Genomic DNA, 12,286 nt, shown 5'->3' with positions numbered 1-12,286 from the left:
TAACCCCTGGGGTACACTGCTAGTCAGTGGCTTGCAAACAGACTTTGCAGGCCCACAGCCACTGATCACCACCCTCTGGGCCAAGCATAACTCCCCGTTGGTGAACCCCTGCTGACTGCTCCTGGTCACCTTCTCCTTCACATGCTTGGAAATGGTTTCCAGAATTAGTTGCTATGTTAACTTCCCAGGGAATGAGGTGATACTGGCCAACCTGTAGTTCCCTGGGTCCTCCTGCTTGCCCCTGTTAAAGATAGATATGACATTTACTTCAGTCCTCAGGCACCTCTCCCACTTGCAGTGAGAATTCAAAGATTGTTGAGAGCCTTGAAATCTTATGAATGAGTGCAGCTGTTAGCTTTGTCTTGTGGGTAGTGGACAAACTGAGCACCAAAAGCAGCGTCGTTGTAGACGTGAGACTGAGTTTTATGTTTGGAATTAAATGACACAAGTCTTTTTGGATAGAATCTAGGATGTTGTTGAATCTCTGGCAAACAAAGATGCCCTCTTTAATTTGAAAACCTCCTGTCTCTGGGTTACAAACTCAGTAGGAACATTCTAATGAAATTATAGTATTTCTGCTGTCTGTTTAGCTAATGTGTCTTTAGAGCACCATGTATGCCACTAAGGAAGTGCGTGTAATGGCTTTTTCATGGGATCTGCTGTACTTAGAGCAGGGTTATGGTTGCATCTGTTTCCCCTGATTCAGGGGTGCATGTGTATGTATGTATGTATTATATAAACTACGTATATACTAAATTATGGCTTTAAAAAGGGTAGGGTGGTCTTTTACACACACGCATGAATATATAAAAGTGTATAAACAAGCATATTTGTATCTTGTCTTTCTCCAAAAGGGGAAAATCCACTCTATTATATTAGTCTTCCTCAGCCTTTGTACTTCCAAAGTAACAAAGTCGCGCTTCTTCCATTTACATCAGATACAGCTGTACTAGGAAGGCTGCTGGGGCCATTCTGCTCTCATTTATGATGCTGTGTGTGTACTTAGATCGCATGCTGATGATACAACCATAATGCTCTGTGCTGCTGCTTGCCATTCTTTCCAAGCGTGCATATTATACGCACATGGCATATACCTTTGGTGTTGTGGCTGTTAATGATCTTGTTTAAGCCCTTTTAAAAAATATTAAGTCCTGATATAAAAGTGTCTTATGTTAAAAACATCTGCAGCACTTGGACCATGTTTACAAAGTTATTTTTGATTTCAAAGAAAATGAGAAATGTTTCTGGTATCCTCTTCTCACAGATATAACACATGTCACTTGGATTCTGTGTCCATCTTACTTACAGAGCTAGCCGTGAGTGAACGTAGTGAAAGGACAGACAGCAATCTAGGATGACAGGAATTCAAGAAGACAGTTAAAGGTTTGGGTTTCTGACAGGCATCTTCTAAATCTTGCTGAAGTAATGTAAGATGTTACTGCCTCTGAGAATGGTGGTAGCCAACTCTTAGTCTTTCTTTAACTGCAGACTGCTACCATTTCCCTAGCAGGGCCAGGACAGCACTGGTCACTGCGTAGTGACTCCGTAGCAGGTTCCTGCACCATCTTTGGTGAATGAAGTGCTGTACCCAAGTGTGCACAGGGGTGGTGGAAAGACGAGCAGGAGTTCCCTTCTGCTGCTCTGACAGTGGTGGGAGGCTGGGTCACGCGGCTATGAGCAGAGCTATCTGAAACTGCTGAAGCATGCTCGATGGGGGGGCCTGTGTCAGTGTCTTAAGAACAATCACTTCTTAAGGTTAGTTATTTCTCATTTCAAGGGACAAAATCACAGCCCAAGTGTTATCCTCTTTTTTTTTTTTTTTCTTGAAATTTCCACTATTCTGCTACTTTTTTTAATTTTGCATGTAGCTTTGTTTTGTTACGAATGTAGTGTATAAAAATAGCCAATGTTGAACATCAACTTGGCTTTAGAATAGGATTTATTATACTTGTTTATTTACAGATGGACGTTTTTCTGAGAGATATTAAGGTTTCTATTTTTTATAGCTGTTGCATAAATTGCTTTAATGAATGTAGAACAGATTGATGCAAAACTTGTATTCACTCATTTTACAAGTACACAATTATAAATGGTTTGTGTGGGATTTTGTGTATCTTTGATTTAACTAAGTTGCTGGAAGTATGGTATCACTTTACTATACAATAAAACTTTGGCTTAAACTTTTTTTTTTGAGATTGTCTTGCAATGTGATATTCTTATGTCACTTATGTCACATCGATTGTTCTTGCCCTTGTAGCATAGTGTCCAACTTTCATGCTGCTTCTGTTACCCGGTCTCTCATTTAGCTCAACAGATCCTCTTTTATATAAAAGTAGTCTTGTGTTTGGGACCTTTTTTTTTTTAAATGTAAAAGGAATAATTAGTGTTATCATCTGTAACTTAGTGGTAAGTAGTACTAATCCTCTGTTAAAATACAGGAAACAATATGAGTAGTTTATAAGTGTGTACGCGTGTATTCAACTGTGTAGAGGTGTTTTAGGAATGACTTAGAATGCTATCAAATAAGAGTGGATTTAAATGTGTGCTTTCAAATCAACAACTTGTGTAAGTAGTGCAATTAATTGTATGTTATTACTCTTCCAAAAATTACGCCAACTATAATGTTAGGAGTAAAAAATGTGTGAAATTCACTGTTGATTTTAGACTTTTAGACACTTGAATATTTTATATTTACTGCCATATTGGCAACTTTAATTTTTTGTGCATGCGTGCAAATCTGTGTGCGTGTGTATATACATAATATAGGTATTATTAGGTGTATTTTTCTAATTTCTTTATGTTTTGTTTTTTTTTAAGTTCCAGGGTGCAATAGCACAATTGTATTCAAACAAAAACTGTTGCCAACTGTTAGTGGGTGCTGTAGGTGGGATAGTGAAATTTCAATAATGTGCTTAGTTAACTGTGGTTCGTTATTATTTTTTAATGTTAAAAATAGAAGCCCTGTATTGCAGCTCACTTGATATCAACAGGATTTTTTTGTTGGTTGAAAGAATTTGCCAAAACTAATGGGTGGATAAATTTCTTGGTGTCTTGATAAGATATCACTTCTTCTGCACAAGCTGTTCTATTACCACCTCAAGACATCAGCTTGCATGGCTTTGCTATTAAACTTTATCATCTATTGTATTACTTTATCTAATAAATCATGGAAGGATGAAGTTGAAATCTTCGTGAGTTTTCAGCACTTGTTTCTGTAATTCTAAAGATCCTTGATAATTACTTGGTGTTTGCTAAACAAAGCAGTAAAGCTCTGATGCATCATTTTAAGATTAATTGTGAGCTTATGCAGCAATAATTTTGTTTCTGCACATAGGTTTAAATCACTGGTATAATTAATACAGGGTTGAATTTGGACAATGGATTTATATTAGTACTGTGTTAAAATTAGTTTTCATTAATCATAAAAAATTAATATATGTTCAGCTTACTACCTGGATTTTTTCTATCTGAAAAATGCTACCATATAGTTCGTACTACAAATTTTAGTCTAGTCACTAATATCCTTTGCATTCTTTAGGAAAATTTGTGATTCTGCTTTGCTGCTGTTGCTTAGTAACTTTTGAGAAGAAAAAAATGTCAAGGTTACGGTTCTGTAGGGAAATAATTTTTATTATGTAATGAGGAAAGTGGAAAATGAAATGTATCTCAAGGCAACTGAGGATGTTTTTTAAAAAAACTTGACATGACTGAAGTAACAGCAGTGTACTGAGCATCTACTGCTGCTTTTTGTTTGTAGTTGTCAAACCGATGTAAACCGTATGTAGTTTAAGAAGGATGGTTAGTTTATATTATATTAGAATTAAAAAAGCATTAAAAATTGGAGTATGCCTAATTAAATAGTTTTCCATAATCCCCATTCCAAGTAAAATTTTAACTGTAATTTTGGGTCTCCAGTTGGCATTGATGCCTTTTAAGGAGTGAAAACAAGCATGACTGGGTTCTGATTAGCACAGAAAACATTATGCTAAAATATGAGCACTAAAAGATGAATGAGAATGGGAACTCTTGAGTTCAAAACTAGCCCAAACACTCTGATTTTCAACAAGAAACAAATGGCAGAAGGTGGTTGAATGTTCTATTTGGTGACACCAGTGCTGCTTTTTTTTTTTTCTTTTAAAAAGTCCCTGTTAAATTTTTTTGCTATGTATTGACTATGTAACTGTATTTCTGTAGCTGGAGCGGTACATAAGCGGTAGCTGGAGCACTAACGTAAAAATAATTCTTTACCAATCTTAATCCCCTTTTCTTTCAGAACCACTACACCAGGAGAGACTAAACTTTTGGCTTCTGAAGTTTATGACATCCTTCAGTCATCCAACATGTCAGACATGGACAATGTGAATGAGATGAATTATCGTCGACGGAAAGCACAGTTTTTCCTTGGCAGCACAAATAAACGTGCCAAGACGGTGGTTTTACATATAGATGGCCTTGATGACTCGGTAAGGAAACCTTCAGCATTTGTGTAAATAAGGCATGCTGTACTGAGATGTCTTCTGCACACACAAATAATGTGTTCAGGCTACTTGTGTTTGGCATCATCAGTTGTCAGCAATTTCTGTGAATTGTGTTTTGAACCACAAGATTTGTATAAAATCTCGCGTAAGCTGAGTTTACTCAGAATGTCTAAAGATGGTATTTTGAAGGCAAGTTTCCTTTATGTTTAGCTGCCCTAAAACTATTTTATTTCTACCTCTCCTAATTTTCTTTTCTTTTTCGAGAACGAATGGAATAAACAAGGTACCTTCGGCAGTTTCACTTAATGATATTTTGTGGGTGTACCAGTCTGTTAAATTAAAAAAAAAAAGTTTCCCTTCAGTTATGTGAGATTTCAGTTGCTGGTTTTTCTTTTTTTTATTACCCTTAGTTTGGAAACACTATGTTTTCTTTGAGTTGGTTTTGCTACATCTTTTCATTGTCTGTGAGATCTTTTCTACTGTAGTGACCAGAATGGCATTTGAGTTAATGAGGTCTCACTGAGTCTTTATGTAATGTCAGAATAACTTCTACGGATTTATCTACCGTACCCCTGTAGATAACACCCCAGGGCCATGTTTGCCTTTTTACGGCTGCCAAACAGCATGTAGGCTGTTTAAGCATGTTATCCACAAGTGCCCTCCGGACTCTGTATCTTCAGTTTTGTACCCATTTTAAATGATCAAACCTGATCCTTTGCTTTGTTGCTTTACATTTTGCCAAGTAAGCGTGTCCACAAGCCCAGTTTATCAACAGCATGCCCGTCGTACTGTTTTCATAAGACCATAGTTAATTCCTTTAGAAATAACATGCTGTTCTAACTCACTTTATGCAGAGTAAATATTTTTTACAGTTTTGTCTTTCTACCACTTGCTCTGCCTAGAAAGACTGTGCCTTGTCAACTGCATTGGCTTTTGTACTTTGAAGTGTTCTTTTAATCCAGTCCAATCAGTTATCTCAGTTTTTTTTTTCCTTTTTCTCTTATTGTGTTCTTTGTTTTGTTCTTAAGCTTGTAATTGGTTTATTTGTTCATAGGTCTCTCCAAGAAAGAAATTTCATCCGCTTCTACTGTGAGTTTAGATATACTGGTTATAGCTCGATTCCATCTTAAAAGCATTTTTGTGTGCCCTTTTACAAATGGAACCTAGCCAGATTTGTAGAGTTTTATATTTTAAGTGTTGAGACAAAGGTATTCACAGCTATTCTGAAAAAATGTAGGATATTTAGATATTCAGATCCAGAGAGTAAAACTGCAGGCTTCTGTAGTTGCCTAGAGCACACCAGCATGCTTTCTTAGCTCACTGTTGAAGAAAAGAAAAATCTAACTGTGTGCTAGCTGGAGACAGCTAGTGTAAATAGCTCTGTATTTCATCAGTTGATTAAAGAAATGCTAGTGATACTCCAGGTGCCCATCCAGCAGTTAAACATCCCTATAGTGCTGTTTAAAATGTCAGAATAACTTGAGATTTGGAGAATGAAGGATGTGAACAGTAAAAGCAGTTTATTCCCAACTTAACTAGCAAAGAATGTTAGGCGGGACATATGAGTGTTAGAAGGCACAGTAAATAAATGCAGGACTGTAAATACTGTGTTCTCAGTTACCCGCGTGGTTTCTTTAGTCATTTAGATTTGAAGCAAAAAGCTTATCTTAGGAAAGATTGCAAATCCTACAATTACTTGTGGATTTTGAAAGCTCACATAGTAAATATTCATCACTTCAGGAAGGGAGGGGAAAGGTTTGTTGTTGTTTAGTGTAGGGTAAAATGTTTTTAAGATCTAATTACTGTATTTGATTGTAAGTTTAAAAAGAAAAAAAGTGAGGCAGTACTTCAGCAGTCTGTGGCATCCCCTTCAGCGAGTTTTCTAGTCTGCAGATTTTAGCGGGATTTGTTAGGGTGTGGTAATCAGTGTTCAGCAGACTAGCACAACTGGAAGCAATAATCTTTACTGATCCTGAGCATTTGATGAGCTTTTCAAGAAGATTAGGTCTGGGTGGAGGACAAGGGAAGGTCTTCTCTTTTTGATCATCTCGCTGCCCTGTCAGCTGGCTTGTCTTAGTCTTCAGAATTACCACATGGTTCAGAGTTGCTCAAATTATTTGGACACAGAAGTTGGCCCTATACCAGTCTCTTAACGTAAAAAGTATCTGCAAGAAAATAACCTTCTAAAACCTTCACCTGTCCCACCCTGTGCCCATGCATCAGAAGTACCGTACAGAAAGATGGCTTGCTGTGTACTGCTGGGGTTTGTGCCCGATTGCCGTAGTCAGACATGCTTTGCAAAAGACATTTGGGCAGCAAGGCTGGAGGATGCCAAGCTTCCAGCTTTCTAAGGGTTCTGTAAGGATGTTGGTAAGTTTTCTGTCCTTAAGAAGTATCTTTAAGAAGACCAGCTATCTGATCGCTGAAGCCTGGTTTCGAACTGAACTGAGGTGCCTGTGAGTAATCTTGGGATCTCAGAGTAAACAGCCAAATTCTGTTAAAAATTGATATATACCGATATGGTCATGACTTGTTTATTTAGGCTAACAAACTACAAATGACTTCATTCTTCTGTCCAAAGTAGTTTTGACTTCCACTCATAGAAGGCAGCCTGTCATCTTTGTATCAGATATTTCCTGTGTATAATAAATGCAGCCTATCTGCCAATGTTAGTTTTTTTAAATGGTCAAAAATGTTAACTGTTTCAATGCACATAAACTTACACCAATTAATTGTTTCAAATACATATGTTAAACTGCTGACAACAAACTGCTTCAGTCAGTTTTTCCAGAGATTAAAGTAAGTCAATTTATTTTTAATGTATGAAACTGTCCTAGGTACTGACCAGCAGTTATTTGATAACTAGCATTAATATGCTTTGAAATAACTTATTATTTAAAATATTGCAGAAACTTGGACGGAAAGTCAAATACATCATTATTTTGAACCTAAGTAATGTTGTCAGTGTATTCCTAGTACAGTGCATCTTTTCTTTTTTCCCTTTCTGTGCTAACAGTCTCTCCAAGTATATTTTACTCCCTTTTGCTACAAGCATCTTGTCATGCAAATACTAAAAGGAAGGAAAAAAGAGAACATTCTAAGATAATACAGAAAGGTGCAACTAGTATAGGTCAATGTAATGTTACGGCACAGTAGGTGATGTCACTTGCTTTAAACATAACATTCCGTGGGTTATCAGCCAAATGTTTTCCCTTTGAAATAGGAGTTAAGCTTATGCTGTGCGGCGATGTCCATGAGCTGCCACAGATGAAGCAGCTGCAAGATACAACAGCTGCTTTGATGCATTCAGTCAGTATGGATGCAAGGTGTCTGATAAATAGCAACTTAAACACTAACTACTCATCAATGAGCACTTCAGTCAGTCAGAACTTAACCAGAGGGGACTGTTTAGCTGATCATACGGAGAAAAACATTCTTTGCTTTTCAGCACTTTCCTCTAATTATTTACAGTTGATTCCATCCTTCTTTGACTTCTAAAGCGTAAGCAGTTTTTTCATTTGCTTTTTTCTTTTTTTTTTTTTTGTTGCAAGAGAGCCTAATATTTATGCACTAAAATGTAAGTCTTAGTTCTTATTTTACAAAATTGCTGTTGAGTAACCACCTGCCTTCAGATGTACAGGAATGCCTTAGCAACTAATTGTTAGCATTTTCACATGGTGTGTTATGCAAGTATTTTATTCGTGGCACTCTTCTTTTTTTTCCCTAGTCTCGAAGGAATCTTTGTGAAGAAGCTTTGTTGAAAATTAAAGGTGTTATTAGTTTTACGTTTCAAATGGCTGTTCAAAGATGTGTGGTCCGAATTCGCTCAGACTTGAAAGCAGAGGTAAGTGCTCAGTAACTCTGAAGATCCTCACGTTACTGCATTTCCGTCATACTAAGCTCTTGCTTTATCTCTGTACTTGTTCTAGGCTTTGGCAACAGCAATTGCATCAACCAAAGTTATGAAGGCACAGCAAGTTGTAAAAAGTGAAAGTGGTGAAGAGGTAGGATTTGTATCTTTCTAAACACCAGTTGTTTGAGTTTGCCTGTGTCTCTAATACCTGATGCACCGTGTCTGTAACACCTGTGCCAGACAAAATTTGTAACTGGGTCTGTTACCCATACAGCGTAAGGTGAATAAAGAGTGTCCTGTGTTAGGACGTATATCCGTAGAATGGTTTTGCAGAATTTACAATGGAATTGTTTGGGTGGATGACAGAAACACTGTAATTGTTTCTTGTCTTAATGATAGGTTTTCCTGATATGAAAAGAATCAGACTGAAACTTTTTTGGCAGCAGTTGCTGAAGCGTGAAGTGTGTTTTTATTTCACAACCATAGTAAAAGGGCAACATCCTTTCAATTTATATTTTTCTTTCACATTAAGCAAAAGTTTTTCTTGTGTGTCTTCTAAGCATGGTAGGTTCCAGACGTATCCATTGATGTACTTGCTGTAGGGAGGGATGGGAAGTAGGGGGGTCTCACAGCGTGCATGCCTATCATCCTGATACGTAACTTTCATTTGTTATTTTAAGTTACAACATTTGACGTGATTTTAATCTCTTGTGGTTTATCAGATGCTAGTTCCGTTCCAAGATACTCCAGTGGAAGTAGAACAGAATACAGATCTACCTGAGTATTTACCAGAAGATGAAAGCCCTACAAAAGAACAGGATAAAGCAGTGTCTCGTGTTGGGTCACACCCAGAAGGTGCAGCAAGCTGGCTCAGCACAGCAGCAAACTTTCTATCCAGATCTTTCTACTGGTGACTTGTATTTGGTGTTAAAAGACTGTGTGAACCAACAGGGGGGCCAGTTTTCCATTGGTGTGGTGAACTGCCAAGTGCAATTTGCAATAAATTATCACAGAAATTTTAGATTACGCAAATGTATGCTGCATTTTACATTTTATTGGACGTTTAGCCTGATAGGGCAGGGGTCAGAGGACAGAGGCCTCCAATCAAGTCGTTCTTTCATTTGTTTTTCATGTAGGTTTTATTGCTTCACTTTTTAAAATGGGTCCACTATTACATACCAAACATTTATGTGTATAGAGCTTTAAGTTTGACTTCACATGAAACACACGATAGGGAGAATTCATTTAACTCAAGTCTCAGGGCCTCTGTGAATGAAAATTCTTAATAGCTCTAGATGTACATGAAATAAAATGCCCTTTTTATTTCTGCATCCCTTTCGACTAATTTCATTTAATTCCTAGGTTTTGACTCCAGAGAAAAAAAATAGCCTGCCTCTCTTTTTGCCTTCATTTTTGCCAACTGCGTTCACAGAATGAGCATGATGTTCCCTTTTTTGCTATTAAGCTAGAATCACTACAGACTTGAAATTTATAACCCTTTTATGTGTATTAAAATTGTTTTCAGTCTGACCTTAACCATCGGAGTGCTTGACATTAAGAAATAAGGGGATTGAATAAACACAAATATGTGTACATACATTGTACAGTAAATAAACTAGAACATATTTGTAATGATGGGTGTGACTGACTCATGTATATAAGTAATAAATACCACTGACTGCTGTTGAGGCTAGTTGGGAAGACTGTAGCAAAAAAAGCTCTGGTCTAAGGTAGTGACAGCCCATTGCAGCTCTGTCTGAAGAGAATAGAGGAATGTAAACTATTTGATTAAGAAATGGTGTTCACTGTTAAGAAATATTTAATGGTAACTGAAACTTTATGAACTTGAAGAGTAAAGCAGAACTGAATGCCTCTTTTGCCACAGTGCCACACAAATTTAGGCTTTAACCCTTTTTATTTTTTTTTACCTAACAGATCTGATAAGTAATTACTGTTATCTCCTAATGTCTTTCATGAGATTCCCATGAAAGTATGTCAGCTTGGACAGGCTTAAAAACATGTGCAAACAGTTGGCTTTACCTTGTTACTTACGGACAGCATAGGTTTAAAGATGTCTTGATAATTTCTGTGACCAGAAATGATAATAAAAGCAAAACTTTTGTAGGTAGAGAATAATATAGACCTGAGCTGTTAGTTAACACTGTGTGCCTGAGAGTATTCAGCACACAGTGCTTGAAAACTGCAGTGCCACTGCTTTGTTGCACTAGAGGAATACAGCTGAGGACTTTAATTATAAACCTCATTATCTGATGCTTTTTTTGTGGTAACGTATTTGCTGTAATATTAACTATATTTACCACTTTGGAGACTTGGGGAAAAAGAGTTTTAATGCATCAAAGTTAATTCCCGTGTGCCTTTGCACAAGGAATAAAAGAAAATTCACAGGCTGTCATAATACTACAGAAAAATACTACAGAAATGCAGAGGAAATGGTGATGTAAAATAATAACACAGATCAGAGTTCACCCACCCAAGTTAATTGTCATTCTAGGACAAAAAAGAAATGAAAGCTTGTTGGCAGACTAAGTGTCTCATGTTTTTTAATATAACTAGTTTATTTTTGATTCAGGTTTACACGCACAGATTGAAAATACAGGCTTTTCAGGGCATGTATTGCTTTAAATATGTAATATTACTCATATTGCTGTCTAGAATGTTACAGTACAAAATGTGTTTGAAAAGCCCTCTGTTCTATAGCCATGAATGCAGAGTTTGTTCTTTTCTGCATTAACATCTGTTTGCATTTGCATTGCTGCACATCTATTTACTAAAAGACTACACCCTTTGGATATTAATGGTTCAATACCAGTAGGTATTACAGTTTGTTTGTGCATTCGGTCTGTAGGTGTGCTTTTATGACAGTATTGCAGCTCTTGTAGAACAGTTTAAGGCATCTGTAAAAGTTTTTGAAATATATTGTAAAATAATAAAGGATAATATAACTAAATGTATGACTGCTGATGACTTTTTAAATGTGGCATTCAAGTTTTTTGTGTTATTAAAAGTACATTTTGAATTTAACAGAGAAATGCAAAGTAAGAGTCAAAGTGAGATCTTTGCATATCACTGTTTTTGTGTGTATACTTTGAGCATACTTTCATTTTAAACAAAGTTTGTGTAAAGAATAGGTAAGTAGAAGCTACTTAAGGACATCTCATTCATTCTTAGGGCTTTTGTAGAACATCAGTTGTCTTTGCAGTATATGTTTCATTAAAAAAAACAAGAATCAACATTGTTGAGATATCTCTGATTTTGAAAAAGCTTTTTTAAAAAAAGCAAAGGCAGCACACAGTTGCTTGCACTTTTTTCAGAAGTCACATTAAGGATAAGAAATCCCTTTGACTTAAGGAGATGGGGGTAAAATGGCAAAAAAAAAAAAAAAGAGGTTTCCAAAAAAGTTGAACTGGGAGACAGAGCACTGGTCTCACATTGCGCTAGCTATTCCTTGCTTTCCAAGGGAGTCACTGCCTTGCATTATGGTTTAAGATCCTGAATTGTCCTAGGGTTATAGCAATGTAAAACATAATAATCACTGCCATGTTTCTTCATAATAAGAGTAAATGCTGATGGGGTAGATAGAGGCAAAATTGGGATTCATAACTGTGCCTCCGTGAACAGCTGTCAAAGCACTGTAAACATTCTGCAGTGTGGTGAAATACAATATAGTCTAACTTTCCCCCTCCACAAGCACCTATGGCTTGTTCTGTACAAAAATAGCTGATGTTGCTGAGCTCTGCCACAGGCCTTCTAAGCTGGGGGCAAGAGTACTGTGTGGGGCTAAATCAGGAGAAGGATTCTGCACCTAGGCAGATGCAAACTGGCAGGTGTGAAGTACTCCTGTAAGTGCATGCAATGGAAAATAAAATGTGGGTGCTCCTTTTTGCCTGTGAACAACTCTCCAGCTGTCATCTAGCAGAGTTTAAAAGCATGCCTA

The 12,286-nt window shown here is 36.9% G+C and overlaps 1 protein-coding gene across 4 annotated transcripts in view; it reads left to right on the top strand.

Moving 5' to 3' along the window:
* ARMC1 (armadillo repeat containing 1) overlaps positions 1 to 11,299 on the top strand; it is a 31,082-nt gene extending 19,783 nt beyond the window's left edge. For all 4 annotated transcript variants that reach the window (XM_048061699.2, XM_048061697.2, XM_048061698.2 and 1 more), the window contains 4 exons: positions 4,274 to 4,463; positions 8,206 to 8,322; positions 8,408 to 8,482; positions 9,054 to 11,299. In XM_048061699.2, the coding sequence (XP_047917656.1) occupies positions 4,274 to 4,463; positions 8,206 to 8,322; positions 8,408 to 8,482; positions 9,054 to 9,245 (574 nt within the window). In that variant the 3' untranslated portion in view covers positions 9,246 to 11,299. The remainder of the gene's footprint in view (positions 1 to 4,273; positions 4,464 to 8,205; positions 8,323 to 8,407; positions 8,483 to 9,053) is intronic.
* Positions 11,300 to 12,286: the final 987 nt, after the last annotated feature.

Source organism: Anser cygnoides, chromosome 2 (assembly GCF_040182565.1).
Source record: "Anser cygnoides isolate HZ-2024a breed goose chromosome 2, Taihu_goose_T2T_genome, whole genome shotgun sequence".
Lineage (NCBI taxonomy): Eukaryota > Metazoa > Chordata > Aves > Anseriformes > Anatidae > Anser > Anser cygnoides.
This window is presented reverse-complemented; position numbering and strand designations above follow the sequence as displayed.